Source organism: Primulina tabacum, chromosome 8, assembly GCF_025594145.1.
Source record: "Primulina tabacum isolate GXHZ01 chromosome 8, ASM2559414v2, whole genome shotgun sequence".
Classification (NCBI taxonomy): Eukaryota; Viridiplantae; Streptophyta; class Magnoliopsida; order Lamiales; family Gesneriaceae; genus Primulina; species Primulina tabacum.
In genome coordinates, this window is record NC_134557.1 from 4447668 (window position 1) to 4469018 (window position 21351).

General features: G+C 36.3%; 4 protein-coding genes across 5 annotated transcripts; 3 read left to right on the forward strand and 1 right to left on the reverse strand.

The window, feature by feature from the left end:
- Positions 1 to 4: 4 nt before the first annotated feature.
- LOC142553153 (uncharacterized) lies at positions 5 to 4439 on the forward strand. The gene is made up of 13 exons (XM_075663176.1): positions 5 to 135; positions 222 to 408; positions 511 to 618; positions 925 to 1017; positions 1639 to 1692; positions 1859 to 2004; positions 2084 to 2231; positions 2332 to 2469; positions 3121 to 3192; positions 3271 to 3344; positions 3435 to 3576; positions 3692 to 3770; positions 4014 to 4439. Exons 2-13 carry the CDS (start codon positions 250 to 252, stop codon positions 4109 to 4111), a joined length of 1311 nt encoding a protein of 436 aa, XP_075519291.1. The 5' UTR covers positions 5 to 135; positions 222 to 249; the 3' UTR covers positions 4112 to 4439.
- A 2808-nt stretch (positions 4440 to 7247) lies between these two features.
- On the forward strand, positions 7248 to 8313 carry LOC142554438 (B3 domain-containing protein Os04g0386900-like). The gene is made up of 3 exons (XM_075665107.1): positions 7248 to 7387; positions 7571 to 7758; positions 7851 to 8313. The coding sequence occupies exons 2-3, from the start codon at positions 7582 to 7584 to the stop codon at positions 8160 to 8162; spliced, it is 489 nt and encodes a 162-aa protein (XP_075521222.1). The 5' UTR covers positions 7248 to 7387; positions 7571 to 7581; the 3' UTR covers positions 8163 to 8313.
- Positions 8314 to 8481: 168 nt separating this feature from the next.
- Positions 8482 to 15342, reverse strand: LOC142553154 (uncharacterized). The gene is made up of 8 exons (XM_075663177.1): positions 15018 to 15342; positions 14773 to 14829; positions 14515 to 14590; positions 13692 to 13771; positions 13490 to 13539; positions 13328 to 13412; positions 13083 to 13181; positions 8482 to 9177 (listed from the first exon to the last, which is right to left on the reverse strand). The coding sequence occupies exons 1-8, from the start codon at positions 15270 to 15272 to the stop codon at positions 8953 to 8955; spliced, it is 927 nt and encodes a 308-aa protein (XP_075519292.1). The 5' UTR covers positions 15273 to 15342; the 3' UTR covers positions 8482 to 8952.
- Positions 15343 to 17422: 2080 nt separating this feature from the next.
- LOC142553155 (chromo domain protein LHP1-like) lies at positions 17423 to 21324 on the forward strand. Of its 2 annotated transcripts, none has more exons than XR_012821907.1 (6): positions 17423 to 17807; positions 17924 to 17949; positions 18096 to 18182; positions 18354 to 19133; positions 19584 to 20654; positions 21026 to 21324. XR_012821907.1 is itself a non-coding variant. In XM_075663178.1 (6 exons), the coding sequence occupies exons 1-6, from the start codon at positions 17469 to 17471 to the stop codon at positions 21071 to 21073; spliced, it is 1341 nt and encodes a 446-aa protein (XP_075519293.1). In that variant the 5' UTR covers positions 17424 to 17468; the 3' UTR covers positions 21074 to 21324. The 2 variants fall into 2 exon arrangements, 1 of the variants encoding a protein (XP_075519293.1); XM_075663178.1 differs by having other exon boundaries at positions 17424 to 17807; positions 20594 to 20654.
- The last annotated feature ends 27 nt before the right edge of the window (positions 21325 to 21351 follow it).

A 21351-nucleotide genomic window follows, 5' to 3' on the forward strand; every position in this document is an offset into this window, starting at 1 on the left:
CGGATAGCCGGCAAAGTTTGATGTACCGAAGTAGAAAACTTTTGAAAGTTTAGTACTAAAAATAATTTATGCGATGCGTACTTGATTACTAGCAAAGCGGCAACCTCAGTTGTGCGAAGTGAGAGTCTGTGACTAGTAAGTCTGTGTGCCGATTTCTTCGTGATAACGAAGATATGTAAAGCGTTTGCGTCTGATTCTCTCTGTCCTTTTTTGTTTTCTAGGAGTTGAAGAAGAGAGAAGATCGCCGGGATGTTAGGGTTTGACGATTCCGCTAAGCTATTGACACTGCTGAATGGCGGAGAAGAAAGGACCTTGGAGCAGATCGTGTCGGATTTCAACACCAACTTTCCCCGCTCTGTCCACTTATACGCCTGCTCCGCCCTCGAATTTTTATTATCAGACCCCAAGGTTAGGGTTTTTTTTGTCCTTTTATGATGCCATTTTACTCAATTTTCTCTGTCGCTGAGAATATTGATATTGACACAATGTTTTCAATCACCGTTGCTGCAGGAGAAATTGCTTAGTCCAACTCAAAGGTTGATTGCTTTTGCAATTATTCATCAGGCATACGCTTCTCAGCTGCCTTCTTCAAACCCTTTCATCTCTAAGCTTGTGGATGTAAGTAAGCACATGGTTCGTTGCATTTCGTGATGCCATTTTACGATTTATAGTTTTTACTGCTTTGATTTTGCAACGATGGGGTTACTAAAAACTTGCTTTTTGATTCAATACGCGCGTATGGCTTCTGCTTTATTTTCTTTTGCTCATCGACTTGCCAACTGTTTGGCAGTCTATTTCCGTTTCAATTGTTATGGATTTAGTTGGCTTGATTTCTTATACTGTAATTTGTTCTTAATTATTTGATAACTTTGGTGTCTAAACATCTTTTTGGTCTTGCTTTAATTTTTTTTTCATTATTTGCAGGCAGCTTGTGACGAAGAAGCGGAAAAGTTTGAACGGGCATTTGTTCTTCAATTGTTAGGCGCTTCCACAACCACCGTTAGAAATAGCAAAGAGGTTTCATTTGCTTTTCTGTTTCCCTTTTTCCCCGGTTAGGATCAACCATTCGTTTCTGATACTAGATGGCAAGCATCCAATACTACAAAAATATTGTTCTATTAGATAGAACTTGTCTGAAAAAGTAATGGCATGCTTATGCTTGAAAATGATGAACATTTATGATGGCACATACCCTTCATTGGAAAATACTTGAGCTTATTCAACTTTTCTTTTTTTATTTAAGTTTCATCCGAGCAATAAAAAGCTGTTTATAATTGTGTTGAAGCAAGTTCGACTGGTTCTCAGAAAGCCTATAATTTATTGATATGCTGCTTTTAGTAGTTTTATGTGATTAATCATTACAAAATGCTTGCTGCAGTGTAATCTTGGCTCCTTATCCAGGTGAAGCCGTGATGGTTTGAAACCCACGCTCAATTTTGGGCTATTTTGTCTATTTCCTGAGTGCCTGCCTTAATTGTAATTTTATACTTGTATTGTATGAAATCCACCAAACTGTCGGCTCAACCACACATGTTTCTACAGTTCATCGAATGTTTGATGGTGTCCGCTTGCCTCTTTTCTTTACCCAGTGTTTTGTATCCATCATAATTTCTGGTGATAGTGTTTTCTTTCCTGCAGCTTCTCAACCACTCTGCAGCAGATTTCATGAAAACTTTTGACCTGTCATCACATGTAAGTTATGCACATATTGAATTTTCTTACATGTGCAAATAGTAATTGCTTGCATTTTCTAACTGGCTTTCTGCTAGCCCTGTGTTTGTATTGGCCCAAAAATATGCTGCAATTTTGTTCTGTCACTTGTGTGCTTGAAGTGATCATCCTTGTTTTGACTTTCCAGTCTTTTCCACAACGTGAGCATATGCAGCAACAGTACTGCACCAAAATTCAGCCAGAACCATTGAAATGTTCGTTCAAGGACAGCTCTGTGAACAATGTGATACCTGATCCTGATGTGCCCCATGGATGTAATGGCAATTCATCAGAGTATGTGTTATCTTCACATTGAAGTTCTGTTCGGCAATTTTGCCATTTTCTTCTCTCGAAACTGGGAATTGAATTTCAGGTTTGATGGACCTGGAGTTACATCTAAAATTGGATCTGGGAATAGGGATGAAGCTGTTGCTGGGTTACTGTCCTCTATCTCATTGGAGGGATTAACTCCACAATGGATCAGGCCCTTCCCACCAAGGCTCCCCATAACGGATGGAGAGGTAAGACATGCAAGCACTAACTGTAACTAGCCAATGAACAGACATTGGAAGCTATCACGTGTGATTTATGTTCCAACTAAGTGTTTTCAATTTTGAACAGTTATGTTGGCTGAACCCGGATTTCAACCATGAGCTTTTATGGGACTATGGGATGTGTGCTGATACAAGTAGAGGGGCAGCAGTTAGAGATTTAATTGCAAAAGCTTTAAAGGGTGCGCTTGTTCCTACTCAACAAGAGGTAGCATTTTTTTGTTGTTCTATAATGAATGCTCTTAATTCCACTGTGTAGTAGGGATGGTAAATTCCTACAGGAGTAAATGCGATGGAAAAAGAGTGAGAGAAAAAAATGCCGACCCTTGATGATTCTATCTGAGATCTGGATATGAAACTTTTAAGATTTCTCGCCAGGCAGCTCAAAAATCTAAAGAGTCTTGTGTTTGATGGATTGTGGATATACCAATCAGGGCAATGAGGTTATATAAAGATGTGAGATATGAAAAAGACAATGTTTTACACCTTTCTCTTGCAAATTTGTATGGATGGGAACAATTGTTTATCAGCAATATTTCGGCTCCCAGAAATATATGTGGTTTCCGAAATATATTTTCTTGATTACAATACTGGTTTGGGTTGTCATAGAATGTCTGGTGGGTTAATGATGGACTTTTAGTCGAATCGGTTGAAGAACTTTAAATTAAAAAAAATAGAGAAAGGTGTTTACTTGACCGTGCATGACTGAGATGATCATTGAGCTTCTCATGCATTTACACTTTTACATTGCAACTGTAAATGTATTGCTTCTCTGGTTTCTGAACATCGATGTTTTGGTTAAGTATCAAATTTGATTCTACTGGTATTCATAACGTTCTTAGCTTGTTCATATCTTCAGAGAGTTTTGGTGGAGTTGGCAAATGACCCAAAGCTGGTATATCACTGTGGACTGACCCCCAAAAAGCTTCCAGTATGCCGAATTCCTAATTACATTTATTGTTAGAAAGTTTTGGCGAGGTTTTTTTCTAATCTGTATCGATGTTGTCAGGAACTAGTGGAGAATAATCCTATGATTGCCGTTGAAATTCTCATTAAGTTAATCAATTCACCTGAAATATCAGAGTATGATCTTGTGTGTTTGGTTTTGGCTTTTGATTATGTAACCAAGCATTATTTAGACCCTAATATTGCAGATATCTTTGTAAATGACAGATACTTTACGGTTCTTGTTAACATGGAGATGAGTCTTCATTCCATGGAAGTAGTGAATAGGCTGACTACTACAATTGAACTTCCCACAGAGTTCTTACACACTTACATTTCAAACTGTATAAGTGCGTGCCAGGGTATAAAGGTTAGCATCTGCATCTTAATTTGTTTCCGTATTAGTTTTCCATGTTAATCAACTATTGTCTTTGTCTTTTCGTACTGGAATAATCCTTGCCCTTTTTCTCCATCTTCTTTTCCAGGATAGATATATGCAAAATAGACTTGTGAGATTGGTTTGTGTTTTCCTACAAAGTTTGATTCGAAACAAAATAATCAATGGTAAGCAATTTAGAACTTGGTTTTTAATGAATTTGATGGCTATCCGATTTTTTCCCTTTTTTTCAAAAACTAAGTATTGTTGGTAGAGATTGACAACATTAAACTAGTCATATATGAGCAGATTCATGAAAAAGGAAATTTTTTTCTTTGTGTATGTGGATATGGAGAACATTTAAATCTTCAGAATCAGAATACAAAAGATGAATATGTTACTGGTTGCTCCAATGATTTTTGTGTTTGCAGTTCATGACATATTCATTGAAGTGCAAGCATTCTGCATCGAGTTCTCCCGGATAAGAGAAGCAGCAGGATTATTCAGGCTTCTCAAAACTTTGGAGTAGATTTGAACATTTCAATGCATCGGTTATCTGTATATCTTCTTGTTTCTCTACTCTCTACAACTAGGCGTGGTTTTTGCTAAATGAGGATTTTCACCAACTCACGATTAAGGTGACTCGAACCACTGACCAGTTGTGTGCTTGGTGTTTGTCAATAAGCAACTTTGGTTCAACAATTAGGTGTTTATAGAGACAAGACAAGTGACTCTAGTGTTGTCAAAGTTTCCTTTCGTTTTGATTCCTCTTAAATCACAGTATGATCTGTATCATAGTTGGCCAACAAGCAACAAGATTGAGTTATGGTTACTCATATTTTTATATTTGTACTAGATTTTAATTTTTGCCAAGTGATTTTACTTAGAAGTCGATCTTGAACTTTATAGTGTACGTAATAATATCAAAAGCAAGCAAGCATTGCTTAGTTTTTTTTTTTGGACAAATTCTCAATCATTTCTTGTATGAAAGAGCAGAGTGGACGATTGGGTTGAAAATGAGCCGAACACTTTTATCCAAAATCCTTGGGGAAAATCCCCGTCAAGTCTCAAATGTTAGACTTGTTTTTTCATTCAGTCTTGTATGTTTCCAGTTTCTAAATTCTCGAGTTGATCTTTCTATTTGTTGGTTAAAACTAATTCACGTGTCACTCGCACCTGTAAAATATTCAAAATCTCAAATCAGATGTCCTAATCAAGCTTCAGACTTCAGAGGTTCTCTCGCAAGTACAACCCGGAAAGGGGTTTGCATAAAAACTCTGTTTCAACTTCGGGAACTCGCCAACCTCTCTCATATATGGGCCTCCCAGACGATCCTTGTGAATCTTTTTTACTCCAGAGCAAAATTTCTTCCAATAAATCTTCCCTCGTCAAACTCATCAACAAGTTTAACAAAATTCATCCTGCGTTAAGGAAAACAGAAACAAAGAACTTAACTAATGCCTCATTAAGTTTAGCTCCCGAAAAATATTTTCTTTGAAATTGAAAGCAGGCACTCCACAAAATTTTTTTTTAAATTTATTCGTAATTACTTTAAAATTGCATGTTTCGCCCATTAAATTCCATTAAAATTCCCCAGAATTTGACTCCAACTTATTCCGCCAACGAAAATCTTGGGTCCACTGCTGATTGAAAGCATTAAAAATGACAGGAAGTTTGTATGCTAACATATCCGGGTTAATGGTTTTCTTGAAACCTTCAAAACGTCTATGGCCTTGTACTGCCTTGTCCATGTTGCCATCATATGCGTACACAAATACGTCACTTTGAATGGCAACAACGTAGTCCAAACCAGCAAGCATGTTTTGATGATTTATGAATGGACTGAACTCTTCTGCTGTTGTTAGAGATGAGCGGGAAAATATATTTGGATGTCTATCGGTAAGATACCGAATGCTCCCGTTTCAATAAGCCTCACCAGCCACCAGGTAAATATTTGTCTTGGATGGTAAATCAAGCAAGATTGCAGTTTCCCTGGGGTCATAGGGCAGCCACCAAGCTTTCTTTTTTTCTCCCCCGGCAATTTCTTTCTCCTTCTAATGGCTGACCTCATAATGCATTTGCCGAAGTTCATTATCTTCTTCAGCGGTCAAATTATGGCTGCATCCCGTAAAAGCAAGCATGTCCTCGTATCTGCACAGAAATTTATCAATGAATGAGCATATAGTCCTCGAATGCGAAACAGTTACTTCTGAAAAGACAGGAAACCGTGCTTGAGCATTGTGTATCAAGACAAATGCTAAATTCTTGTTTCCCCAAGATGCATGCAACCATCTAACACCAATGAAAAATCGATAATTGGACCAAAAGAAGATGAAATTTCATGTTTATATTAAATAGGCTATTCTACTGTCCAAAAGTGGTGTCAAATACAATAGAAAAACTCTACAAGGGTAAGTTTCATATTGAAGGTCTTTATGCTATTAGTATGAACAGCTGGGTAAAGTTAAGGCAAGAAAAGATCAGAGAACACCACATAGCAAAAGAATTAATAAACATGGAAAGGACATGAGTACACAAAAAGAACTCCATAGCAGGGTTTTCAATCTTAGTTACAAGCAAAGGCTATTCAAATTTTGACCAATCCGAACTTGAAACAAAGTAACTAGACGGCTCATTTTGTCCCTCTAAAAGGTTAATCACCCACCATGAATTATGGAAACAGTAGAGAGAAAGTCATTCAGCGAGAGGACAGCAGAGAGGTGGTTGGATGAACCCAGGCTGCACCACAGTTCAGTCTCACTCTTGACTTACTTTCCAGAACTGGAGCCGAACCATGAACCTTAATTCAGGTTTTTGAACCATATGAACATACAGAAAATAAGTTCCTTTTCATAATGAAATAAAGGGGCTGGGGGCTTCTTCAAAGAAACGCCATTTTATTGTAATATTTTAAAAAACATATATTTGAAATATTTGTCAATTCTATTGTTTTGTGTATTATTATTAATAATTTAAAAATCCAAGGAAAAAGAAACAATTTATTATTTTCGAAAACAAAAACACCCACAATGGGGGAATTTTATTAAAGAAATTTTTTTAAAAGTATACATCATTTTAAAACTTGTAGATTAGGATTAATTATATTAAATAATTATCAAAATACATACATAAGTTCAATATTAATTCAAAAATATTAGTGAAAAACTTGCAAATTAAATTAATTATATTAAAGAAATTTTTTTTAAAAGTATACATCTTTTATTTAAATAATAATAAATAAATTATAATAAAATAATAGTGTAACTCATAAATATTTAGTTGATGAGAAATTTCATTGTGGAATATGAGAATATAGAAATTTGATCGATGATATAGACCGATAAACTCACAAATATATATTGATATGTTATATCATTTCTTTTTAAATGAAATTTTAATATTAAATTAATTATATTAAATATCAAAATATACACATAAATCAATAATAAAGAAAAAAAGTGTAAATTAAATCATTTATATTAAAGAAATTTTTAAAAAAGTATAAATCATTTTTATTCAAATATAAAATTAATAAAAAGTAATAAAATAACAGTGAAAATTCATATATATTTAACTAATGAGATATTGAATTGTAAAATATATAATATATGAGAATATAATAAATAAACTCCCAACCAATAAACTCTCAAATATTTGGGAGAAAGATCTCGGACCCATGTGGTTGCTCTCATGCGCTATTTATCAGAATTCGAACTTTCACCCAAGCGAGAAGCTTTAATGCCTTCCGAATCAGTTCGTGTTAAAGAAATTTTTCTTTGGTCCTCTTGTTGATGTGAAGGAAAAGGTTTGTCTTTCTCTTGCTAAAACTTCATGTTTTCGGGTTTTCCTTTCGTACTTGAGTTTGAAAAACGAGGAAAAACCTTAAATTTTTCGTTGAAATTGCATGAGTTGAGAAATGTACGCTTGGTTTTAGAAGAAATCTGCCCTTTAGATAAACTAATTTTGAGACTGACCATGTTTGTTTTAGTGTACTACACAATGGCCGATGCTTCAGGGAAAAAATCAACCCGTCTGCGGGAGAAATCTGTTGACGTGAACAAGGCTCGATTTGGTTCAACTTCTGAATCACCTCCAGGAGAAGAAGATCAAGTTTCCCATCTTCTGACGAAACACTTTTTTGATGCGGTTTTAACAAAATCGCAACTTCAGACATTAGTAAATACTGTTGGGGAAAATGCAACCAATGCTCCATGTTTTGTTCTCAACTGTTTAATTAAGTTACATGAATTTTCTGTTGTTCCTGGCAGATGCTACCTTCCCATATGGTTCAGTTGCTTCCTCGTGCTACAGTCCCTGTAACTCTCACATATGGTGGCAAGGATTGGAACTTATCTTACCGCGGAGACTGCGCCCGCGCTGCATTCGACTCCGAGTGGAGAGCATTTGTCAAAGATAATGATCTCAAGTGTGAAGATGCTTGTGTATTTGAACTGGTGGAGAACAGCGGAAAGAATCTCAAATTCAAGGTGCATATCCTTAGGGGCGATTTACCACCTGAACTGGTGGCACTGGTAAATTCCAGTGGCACGACCTCCGATTCGCCGATAGTTCTTGATTAGATTAAAATGTTCATGGATCAAAGTTTCTAGTTTTCAGCTAGTTGAACCATTCTGTGCTTCTGTGTGTAAGCCATCTAAGATTTCCTTGTTTTTGCATGATTTTGGTTATCCAAGCATAAATTTGGTGTCTCGTGCGTTTATTTTTCCTTTGCATTTTGGTACAACTCTTTTTGGGGTTAAGATTCTGTTCCATGCACTGTTAAATTTTATTAATTCATTCTACACAAGTAACTAATCACGTATCATGTGATAAACATGTTTGCTATAGATTCAAATAATTTAATTAGAATGATTGAAAATAAAGCAAGAAACTGATGTGATCAATCACAAATATATATCACCCAACAGAATATCAAAGAAGCAGCATATTTTTATAAATCCTGGAGGGTGATTCAACGTGGCCTCTGATACAACAGATCCAACTAATTCGATAACAAAGAAAACATCGGTACATCCTGTATAAAATGGAACATAAAGCATACACGAAGCTATCTCGAAAAGAGCCTCTGGCCATGGAGGAAGTACCGGAGTAAAGAGTGAAGAGCTGGATACAGGACCTTCAGCAAATTGCAGATTCTTGAAGATCTGTTAAGAGGGTCGCCCCAGTTCAACATAGGAAAGTCTTCAAATAATAACGTTGAAGAATCATTAAACTATGAAGGGCGATAACATGCATGGACCGTGATGCCAACTGTAAACAAGGTGAGAAGATAACAGCCACCAACCAATATCTTTCAGTCATGACTCATCCACAGCTGCAATGCTTTTCATCATGCATATATATATGAAATTATCCCTGTTTTTGGTACATTCTTCGATAAATTCTTGCACCTTCAAATTCTGCATGGATCTCTCTCTCAGTTCTTATTCCCATTGGATTGCTCAACAACCATCCCTCCTCGTCACACGGCATGTTAGGGTCAATTCTGTCGATATGTATGATTTTGTTCGAACTGCCATCAAAATAGTTCCTCATGTCAACTGCCACATCCAGTATATCAGATTGAATGAAGACCTGTGTTGATAAGTGTTGATAAGGCTGTTAGGATAAATAAAAAGTTTGTTTTTATCTTGTTATTTAAATTAGATTGGTATCTTATCATTAGGTGTGAGCTATTCTATATATTCTGCAGAAACTTTGAGATTGTAATCAATTTTTACCGATTAATTCAGCTTTTGAAGCTTTGAATAAATATTTTATTGAAGGCGTTTATGCCTCTTCGTTTTTTTCGTTTTTTATTCCATCGGCCTTTATGGTATCAGAGCAAACGGTTTAGATGATTTATATGAATTAGGAGGAAAAGGAACACGTGTATGTTTTGCCAATTGACAAATTTCACATTGAAATGAGTCATTATTTCGAAATAAATAAGGAAATAACCGTCTTAAATACAAGAAATTTGGATGTCCTAATCTGGAATGCAACAATAATATGTATTGTTTGCGAGAAAGAGGAGAATTCCCAACTGCTGTTTGAACATGGTGACTCACGATAGATTCATCCCGAAAATAATAGACCTGAGTTTGCATTAGCACTGCCAATCCTCTTCCCCGAGGTCAGGTCCTGAAAAATACAAGTAGATGATGTGAAATTAACAGTACAATTCAAATCCTTTGTAAGTTTGCTGATGGACAACAAATTGCAGAACAAATTAGGAACGTGCAAAACATCCTTAAGAACAATCGAATGGTTGAGTAAAATAGTTCCTACACCATGCACAGGAGTATATGATCCATCGGCAATTTTAACCTTTTGGTGACTTGTACTGGGAATATATGATAAAAACAAACTCTTACTGGAAGACATATGATCCGACGCCGCAGAATCTATGATCCAAGTCTCACCTTTTGTAGTTAGGTCACTGAGGGCTGTGAATTTGGTACCTTTCTTAGCCAAGTTGGAACATCCAGTAGCATCAGAGAAGAATTTACAGAGTTGCTCCATTTGCGTCTTCGAGAAGCCTGCTGCAGATTGGTTTTCATCTACATCCGAGTTGGCTGAAGCTTGAAGTCCCCTTTTTTCTCGGTTTTTGAATTTGTTTGGGACCCAATTCGCCGGTTTACCGTGTATTTTCCAGCAAGTTTCAACAGTATGATACGGTTTTTCACAATGTTCACACCAAGGTTTGCCATTCTTCATATTAGGATCAATACGATTTTCTGAAGTGCGTGTGGCGAGGGCCGAATTTTCAGTGAAAGGTAATGTGTGAAGCATCACCCTTTTCCGGTTCTCCTCTCTACGAACCTCTGCAAAAACCTCATCGATTGATGGTAACGGCTTCATCCCTAAAATACGCCCATGAACCTTGTCTAAACTTCGATCCAGCCCAGCGAGAAAGTCATAAACTCGTTCCTTTGCCACCATCTCGCGATACAAGATCCCATCGGCTGGATCTTTCCAGTCACAGACAGTGAATAGATCCATTTCATGCCACAATTTTTTGAGTGTGTTGAAGTATTGAGTGACAGCACCATCTCCTTGCTTCAAGTCTCCAACTCGGAGGTTCGGTCGGTTGATACTTTAGATGATCCACAGCATGATGTCTCATGTCCAGATTTAGATGTCCCTGATACTTTAGATGATCCACAGCATGATGTCTCATGTCCAGATTTAGATGTCCCTATTGCATTACGAAAGGGAACCAGATCTTGCACACAATATCCAGTGGCTAAGTATGTGGCATATGAACATCTATCAGCTTCGGTTCAGACATTAATCTCTAATCTGTCAAGTGCAAAGGTTCCATCCACAATCCAAGAGGCTTGGAACGATTTCAGATGGAAACAAGCTGTCCTCGAAGAAATGCGGGCACTGGAAATGAATGAAACTTGGGACATTGTTCAACAACCCAAGGACAAAATCCCTGTTGGTTGTAGGTGGGTCTTCACGATTAAATACAAGGCTAATGGCTCAGTTGAACGTTACAAGGCAAGATTGGTTGCGAAGGGATACACACAAACTTATGGTGTAGATTATCAAGAAACCTTTGCACCAGTTGCAAAAATCAATACAATACGAGTTCTATTATCCTTGGCAACAAATCTAGATTGGCCTCTATATCAACTGGATGTAAAGAATGCTTTTTTGAATGGGGATCTAGAAGAAGAGGTATACATGGATCTACCTCCTGGGTTTGATGAAGAAAGGAAGACTGGTAAAGTTTGCAGGTTAAAAAAGTCACTCTATGGTCTGAAGCAATCTCCACGAGCCTGGTTTGATAAGTTCACCAAAGTGATTATAAAACTTGAATTTCTACAGGCTCATACTGATCATACCCTATTTTACAGACACAAAGATGGAAAAATAACGATTCTTATTGTTTATGTGGATGACATTGTTCTTACCGGAGATGATCTACATGAAATGGAAAGGCTGAAACTGAAACTTGCAGCTGAGTTTGAAATGAAAGATTTGGGAAAATTGAGGTACTTCCTTGGCATGGAAGTGGCAAGAAACAAATCTGGAATCTCGGTATCTCAACGGAAATATGTGATTGATCTTTTGAATGAGACAGGAATGCTAGGATGTAAACCAGCTGACACACCTATGGATCCAAATCAGATATTGAGAGAAAATGGTTCCCCTGTGGAGAAAGGAAGATATCAACGCCTAGTAGGGAAACTAATTTATCTTGCTCATACTAGACCAGACATAGCTTTTTCAGTGAGTTGTGTAAGCCAGTTTATGCATGCCCCGTCTGAAGAACACATGCCAGCCGTCTATCGAATCTTAAGGTACCTTAAGGGGACTCTGGGAAAAGGACTTCTCTTCAAGAAAACAGAAGCAAGAAATGTTGAAATATTCACTGATGCAGATTGGGCCGGATCAGTGGGTGATAGAAGATCCACATCAGGGTATTGTTCCTTTGTCTGGGAAAATTTGGTAACTTGGAAGAGTAAAAAACAATCAGTAGTAGCAAGGAGCAGCGCATAAGCCGAGTTAAGATCAGTGGCTCATGGTATATGTGAAGCTTTATGGTTGAAAATGTTACTTGAAGAACTGAAAATGAATGCAAGTATGCCATTAAAACTATTTTGCGACAACAAGGCTGCGATAAGCATATGTCACAACCCAGTGCTCCATGATCGAACTAAACACGTTGAAGTTGATCGACACTTTATTAAAGAGAAGATAGATGAAGGAACTATCAGCATAGCATATACCCCAACTTCGGAACAAACTGCCGATATCCTAACAAAAGGCCTTTTTAGGCCATTGTTCGAAAAAATGGTTGACAAGCTAGGAATGTACAACTTGTACATTCCAGCTTGAGGGGGAGTGTGATAAGTGTTGATAAGAATATTAGGTTGATAAGGTTGTTAGGATAAATAAAAAGTTTGTTTTTATCTTGTTATTTAAATTAGATTGGTATCTTATCATTAGGTGTGAGCTATTCTATATATTCTGCAGAAACTTTGAGATTGTAATCAATTTTTACCGATTAATTCAGCTTTTGAAGCTTTGAATAAATATTTTATTGAAGGCGTTTATGCCTCTTCGTTTTTTTATTCCATCGGCCTTTAACCTGTCCAACAAAAATGTCATTTAAGTGATGCTAAACATCAAAATAGTTTTGAAAACAAAGAAGGAATGCTAGGAATATGGTGCACATCTCTATATATATATAGACACAAGTACACATATACAAATATAACTTGATGAGATAATTTTCCTATAAAATGAAGAATGTGACTGTTCCGCAATTTAACCAATAGTCAAGTTCCTGAAAGAATTAGAGGTTCCTCATTGGTTAGCTTGAATGATGGGAAATCTAGCCTGAAGATGATATAAATCTTTCTAAAGTAGCAAAACCAGAAATATCATGTGAAGCACGTCATAAAATGCTGATGATATGCAAATAGCCGCTGAGAAGCTAAAGGTGCAACTGTATACAAGAAACTGAAATTTTATAGTCTTACCTGACCCCCAGGCACTAAGTCATCTACAATAGATTCGACCAGAGGCTTCTGCACTACCCTTCTTTTATGATGTTTTTTCTTGAAATGAGGATCTGGGCACTGCATAGCGCGAAGAATGTTTACTGTTCAGTTCATTGAAAAGATAATTTATTTTAAACGGAAGGAATTCTTAGATTTTCACATACTTCTAAATATATAGAGCAGAAAATAACATTGCTTGCGGATTTTACTGGACAAGAACTCACCAAGATAGACACTAAAACCAAAGGGCCTGGATATGTGGCGACAAGTTGTTTGAAGGAGATGGTCGCATTAGCAAAAATGAAATGTCTGCATTTACACATTAGTCAACCACCAATTTCAGTAACTTCCAAGAGCCGTAATACATTAAACTCTTGAAGCCTTACATGTTCCTTAGAGCCAGCTCATTCACCCAATGTTCAGCACGCTTAGCCAACTGTGCAAGAAAAACAAAAGAAAGTAAATCGAGTTCTCATGTGTTTGACTTTCCACATAGGAAGAACTGCACTTTAAGTTTTATACATATAAATATGTAATACACATATGTGGGCGTGCATGTGCAAAACCACTAAGGAACCTGTTGCCTACTTTTGGCCGTATTTCCAATCCCAGGTAGTTCTTCAATCCTGAATTTCTTTTGGCAAGCCAAATGAGAAACCTTCCGCTACCTGAAATTTTCATTATCCTTTTTAAGATGACAATCAACAAATAGAAAAGTTGAAATTCTGCAGAGGAATGTATATTCTAGAGTGAAGAAGCAAAATTCCTTCACGTGATTGAATAAGAAAGTGTCACAAGATAGAATAGAGTGCCCAATCATGTATATATAACATAAAAGAAACAAACTGCAGTAAGTGAGATGATCGTCACAGAGCGTAACTGAAAGGTATCAAGTTACATTTATGTAGAAGGTCAAACTCATTTTGTAGCCACAACATAGAATAGAGTGCCCAATCATGTGCATAAATGATAACATAAAAGAAACAAACTGCAGTAAGTGAGATGATCGTCACAGAACACGACTGAAAGGTATCAAGTTACATTTATGTAGAAGGTCAAACTAATTTTGTTCTAAAAGATGACAAAGATCAATATCTTTTGTGACTATAAGATTTGGTTCCGAACTAGAAAGTGCATATAACCACATTGTCATTGATGCTGGCACTAGTGTATATGGTCGGAAGAAAAATATATGTGGGCTACCAAAAAACAACCATTAAGTACAGTATTTGACAGATAATAATACTTCACACATGCATATCCTATTGCATGAAAGGTCAATTCTAGTCGAATCATAGATCAAGAGGCAATTGAGAAATCATGGGCGGACATCGCATTATATGAGTACCACGTTGCACAAATATTTGACCAAAATATGTTCAGATGTCAAGAGAAGTAAATAAGGTCCTACCACTACCAATATCCACCATCAATGGCAACGTTGGATCATCATACACCAAACTCCAATCTGGCAATTCAACGGGAATCTACACACCAAAAGCAAGACGTTATCATTTTTCCAAGTTGGAGAAATCATCAATCTTTAAAATCAACAGTGTAACTCAGAACCTCTCCTAGTCCCATCCATTACTCATCCTGTGCACAATCACTCGACCAACACAAAAACAAAAGGCTTAAGCGAAAATCTGCTCCCTCTTGGAGAAATTACCATGAGTGTGGAACGAAGAGGATTAACATGCTGCCGAATTCTCACATGACCCACCTCCTGCAACGGCCCCAATATATCAATAGAAGTACCCAAAAGTTCAAATTGAAAATTAAAAGAGATAGAAACTTAAACACATAAACCCAGCTGAAACACCCCGAAATATTCAGCATTACGCACTAAACCCACATAAAAGTAAACAAAACTTGAACACAGCAAGGTTCTTAACATCACGTGCAATAGCAGACCTCGAAGAATTTGTCAGATAGATTAAGATCCGCGTATTCCCGAGCGACGAGTTCTGGGCTTCGGATTTCCTGTTTTTCTGCTATGGATAAAGGAGTAGACGCAGCCGTCACTGCCGCAGAAGCAGAAACAGTAAAGCTGTGGAACGTGGAGAAAGAAACCGTCGGCGGGGCAAAGGAAACTCCCAATGTTCTTTCAATTGAAAGGGCGTTGCTTGGCCGGAGAAACCTCGGAATGGCGGAATAAATGGAAGCCATCCGGCAACAGACTTGCAGGTGTTCACTTAAAAGACAAAACAATACTCTGTATAAAAAGTCGCAAAAATATGCTTAATTTTACAAACATTTTATATATTGGTATTTGATTTGTTGTGTGTGTATATATATAGATAATCTAATTAAAACTCGGATTAAATTAAACTAATATTTGTCGTGATTAATGCTGAGAAATGAAATTGCTTGGGCCTAGTTGCTGATTAATGTAACGTTTCACTTTCCTTCCTATAAAATAATTAATTGTTATTCAGATAAGTAGTATAAATAAAACATGGATTTTCATGGAACAGTTCACCCTAACTTGTGGGGCACTGTCTTCATGAGAAGATCACAACTTCAATTTTAACCACACATATGTGGGGTCCACCAATTTTTTTAAAATCAATGGCCCAGATCCTGTGGAGGCACTGCCCCACAGGTAGCATCGACACTACCGATTTTCATATTAATCATTGATCATCAAACATATTCGATCTATAATTGCGTTAGTCCGATAATTTATTTAGCGTTGTATTACTATGTCTAAGCTTAAAGATCCAAAAGACTACAGTGTAATAAATAGAATGGAAGATCATCAAACGTGTAGAACACAAGAAGTACATGCATCATCCAGATTTTGTCGGTCCTACTGTATTGATATAAAAGTAGATCTCTTGTGAGACGATCTCACGAATCTTTATATGTGAGATGAATAAACCGTACCGATATTCACAATAAAAAGTAATATACATAAAAAATAATATTTTTCATGAATAACTCAAATAAGATATCTGTTTCACAAAATATGACCCGTAAGATCGTCTCACACAAATTTTTGACATGGATACAAGGATTAATCCAAATGTTGCAAGGGACTGTTTGTATTTTTTTAAAAAAATTGCATTACATGAAAATAGATATATATGGCCCTTGGATTAAGCGGGGCGTTCATATTTGGAGACATAAGAGTTGCTCGATTTGGATTTATTTTTTTCAGAAACATAATTTTTTTTAAAGTTTATTACAATATAAATTGGCATAAATTTATTTTTCTCGAATTTTTTCTCTTCTTATCAAAAAATTTTATTTTTAGGTGTCCAATATAAATTTTATTTATAATTTCTTGGTATCTCCATAAATTCATTATTTCCAGATCGTTTGATAAATTTTTTTCCAATATAATTTTTTTCCATGGGGGCAAATATAAACCAAAAAAAAAAACATTTATTATTACATAGAAGTGTAATTTGACCAATATAAAAACATATTTCCTAACTCGGGTTTTTTAGTGAATTAATTGAAAAAGAATAGATGAATATTTTTCAACTTCTCACGTTCTTTGTAATTTTTTGTTGGTTATCTTTGTTTTCTTGTTAAAATAACAAGTGCCCCAAAGTTCAAATTTATCAAAAATTTTATTTTCAAACAACCATGCCACAAGAAAATATTGAATGAATTGTTTACAAACAATTTGATAGTATTTTTAGCTCTAAAACTCCAAGACATGTTGTTTTTTAGTAATCATTTTTACATGTTTGATCTTATTACTCAATTACAATACATGTATTTTAGTTATTGTGCATTGTTTATTTTTTATATTGTCTTTTTTAAGATAGTCATTTAATTCAAAAAAATTGTTATGAACTTAAAAAACATGAATTCACGTTATGATCTATGGTTTTTTTTTTAAAGTTAGACCAAGACCTAAAAATTGTTAGGATCAGCACCTATATTAAGATAATGATTTAATTCGAAAAAAAGTTTTTACGAGTCTAAAGAAAATTATGAATGCACGTTTTAATTTATGAATTTTTTTTAAGAGTAGGTCTCTTGTGAGACGGTCTCACGAATTTTTATCTGTGAGACGGGTCAACCCTACCGATATTCACAATAAAAATTAATATTTTTTTTATGAATGACACAAATAAAATATATATCACATAAAAGACTCGTGAGATCGTCTCTCACAAATTTTTACTATTTTTTAAAGTCAGAGTGAAGCCTAAAAATTATTAGATCAGGACTGAGCATTAGGGGAGTACGTTTCATTACCGATAGTTTAAAATGAATTTCGAAAATCAGATAAAATTTAATGTAAGATAATTATAATAATTAATCAAATAACAGATAAAATATTATATAATTCACAGTTTCAGAAATCAAACCACGTCACTGTATTATGTAGTCTAGAGAGAGAAAATGAAAGGAGGGAAAAAGAGAAGCAGCAGCGCTGACCCCGTACAATCCCCTTACCTACCCTCACCTCCCACCCCAAACGACGTCAGCGACGCGACTGAGGGGGTGGAGGAGAAAGAGGGTTTCCATAGTGGAGAGGGTAGCGAGAAATTCGAACATGCTGAAGAAGCTTTTGAAGAGAGACAAGGAGAAGATGAGGATTCGGGAGCTGAGATAGAGTACGAGCCGTCGGAAACCTTTTGTATTGCAGAGGTGGACACGGAGGAGGTTGAGGGCGACAGGGTGAAGCTTGCCGAGGGATACTATGAGATTGAGAGCGTACGCAGAAAGCGCGTTCGAAAGGTGAAATTTTTGGATATTACATTTAGATGTTATCGATTATTTTGCTGAAAGTTATTGCGCTTGATTTTTGGTTTTCTGTGAATGTTGGGGCTGATGTGGAATGCGGCAAAATGAAGGGTCAAGTTCAGTATCTCATTAAATGGTGAGTAATTTTCAAGACGTACCTACATGTTGTGATAATGAGATTTTCATTTCGTCAAATTAATATAAGTGGGTGGGTTTTTGTGTGTGTGTCAATGACCTGTATATGATGTGTTGCTAATTGATATTCAATGTGTTATTGGGAAGGCGAGGCTGGTCGGAGGCAGCAAATACTTGGGAGCCTCTGGATAATTTGTTACAATGTTCAGATATTATTGATGCATATGAAGAAAGGTTTTCATCTTCTTCAATTCTTGCTGTATCTTGTACCATTTTGTGCTAATGAGCGCTTTGATAAGCTTGTAAACTAATTATTATAGTGCCATTTAAGCACATCATGATTGCTGATTTGCCATATCAGTTTTTATTTATTTCGGATTCTTTGTGGTTTTGTTGTATTTCAAGTTTGAAAACTGGAAAAAGTAGGCCAACACGCAAGAGGAAGCGCCAAACTGGCATTACTCATGCTCAGATTAAAAAAAAGCAGCATCTTCCGAAGCAGAAGTTGCCAAAGCAGCAGCAATCCCCTGCAGCTGCCACTTATGACGTGCCTTCTCATGTTGTCAGGATTACCGAGGACCCTATTTCCTTCCCCAGGCTGAATGACTTTAGCAGTATACATAATAGTGGAGAGACAGATGTAAGCGGTGGAAACAGCATTGAAGTGTCCAAGGGGATAAATGAGAATTTTGCGAGTACAGTTTCTGTTGAGAGGGAAGAAGAAAAGGAGCTAAATGAGTTGGATTTGAAGCTTTGTGAATTGAAGGGAGCAATGACGATCAGCATGGAAGATGCTAATAGGATCTCTATTACTCCTGAGGAAGGCCAACCGAAAAGGGGAGATATGCTGCCAAATGGATCGAGTAGAGCTGATGCTGTGGACATTTACCAATCAGGTCGTTGCACTGGGGCAAAAAAGAGGAAATCTGGTTCAGTCAAGAGGTTCAAGCAAGATCTAACATCATACTCCATGGATGGTGCACAGAACGCAATAACAACATGTGCTGCAATAGAACCTGTGGTGGTTCAACATTCAGATTTCCTGGGAAGTTATACAAATTGCCAGAATAAGTATTCTGATTCCAAAACAACGTGCTCCATCTCTCAGATTCTCAAACCCATAAGCTACAAAGCTTCCATATCAAACAACGTCCAAGAAGTCTTGGTAGCTTTTGAGGCAACTAGGTATGTGATCGAAATTATAATTTTCTTAGTTCATCTTTATCTGACGAATATATGAAACGTTGATAATTGAAGCTCCCATGGAAGTGTGTGTTTTAAAAGAGGATGCTTCCAAATTGGAAGAATAAGATTGTCAGATAGCAATTTAGTTGTCGTTAGACCTTTGAAGTGTGTTGAACTATTTCTTTGATCCGCAATTGTTTTTATTTGTCTGCAAGTCCCTCGAAAACTGTCTGATTTGTCCATATCAGAATTAATTATGCCCTAGAATCGTGGTTTTGTAAAGTATTGCATGCATTGTTTGGCCCCTGGCCGTCTTTTATTTCCACTAGTGCATGCTTTGACAACAAATTTTTTTTGAACACGAAGCTGGCGTAATTGACATAAATTAGGTCATTTCTATGCTAAATCGATGGTTTCAGTAGGATAATTTCATATAAATCAATCATGTAGGTCGAAATGATCTTTTGCGGGGTCTAGCATGGGAAATTCCCCATAAATTATGGGAAGATGTCGTAGCACTCAATTTTGTGAGCTTCTGAGTGAATGACCTGAAAAGGAAGTCATCAGAGAAGAATCTGACCCGGGTTTGGTAGGAAAACAGGCTATGTTCTTGACACAAAATATTAAGAACTTGTACCTTATCGGCTTTTGATGGGGTTTGCACCTGGAATAATAATGCGACTTTAGAGACATTTTTCTCCTAGGTATAGTTTACTTCCTGGACTCTTACCACTGCTCTTAAATCTTGATGGTTAGAACCTAAAGGAGTGGAGTTTATAGTACGTTGTAAGTTACGTTAATCATTTCAGCAACACCCCTGAATGGATATTTCTCTGAAAGTTTTTTGCTCCGTTGTCTTATGGTTTCCTCTATGCTAAATTACAGATACATTGATTTACATATCAAACTAAAGAATAAAACAGTATTCTGAAATATCAAGACAAATTCTTCAAAAAGAAAAAAATCAAGACAAACGAATTGGTCGAGGCATCAAAAAGTTTCAGTACATGACATTTGTCACAATTTTTGAAATACTATTTAAAGAAAATATTGACACAAGCTGTTGACATAACGAAGTGATGTTTAACTAAAGCGTGGAAAAGTGATTTAGTGAAATGATGGTTTGGAAAAGGTGGAGAGAATTAAATCTATAATTTTTTAATAATTGAGTTTAAACAGCATATTTGATTTTTCGAACGACAAATTGACGGAAGGGTGGAAAAATTATAATAGATTGGAAAATTTCATCCCAAAACTTGAGCTGGACTTTGAAATAAGAAAGCCTGACCAAATCAAGTCAAGCAGGCGAAACTGAACCTTAAATTCTGTAACTTCGCTTCGGGTGCTTTCTGATGTTCTTATTACAATTTATGCAGTTCTGAACATATTGAGTCTTCGATTAATGTCTACTCATAATTATTTTGCTTGTCTATGATCCACGATTGCCATGCTGCATGAAGGTCCGATGGATCTAAAGTAACTGTGGATAACAAATTTTTGAAAGCTAACAATCCCCTCTTGGTAAGCTTCATAATCTTATCAGTTGTTTACTTTGTGTTCTTGGACCATGAAAATTGTGTTTCATTCTAACCAAGATCTCAAGTCCGCCCCTTTGTGACCAGTGGCGGGCCAGGAAAATTGGGTCATCTGAACTAGGATTTTAAACTCTGAATCTTTTAATGTTTAAAATTGAGCTACCCGAGTTAATATCAAATTAGTCCAAATTTATCCACAATTAATACATAACCAATTTTTTTTAAAAAATTGGGCCACCCAGGCAATGTTGCTCCTCCACAGTTTGTGACCTGAATCATCAATGCTAATGCGGGAATCTTCACTTACAGACTTTGAATCATTCAATCATATAACTTGCATTGTTTTCTCTTCTGCAGCTGATAGACTTTTATGAGAAACATTTGAGGTATAGTCCAACAAGATGAGATCTGGTAAACCAGTTAAAGCGCAGCGACAGTAGGGTCTTTTCTTATTCCTTTATGTATATTATATATTGTTGTAACTTTTTGTATCAAAGGCCTAATGCAGGCCATGCAAACACAGTATCCATTGGCAGTGTGGTAGATAGTGTTAAGCTCGAATATATAACAGCACTGATATGCTTTATTGCATCAACTTACCCCTTCATGCAGTTGAAAATATGGTCGAAGTGATTTATTTTCATTTTCCATTTTAATTCTTCGCTCCTTTTATTCTTCCCTGT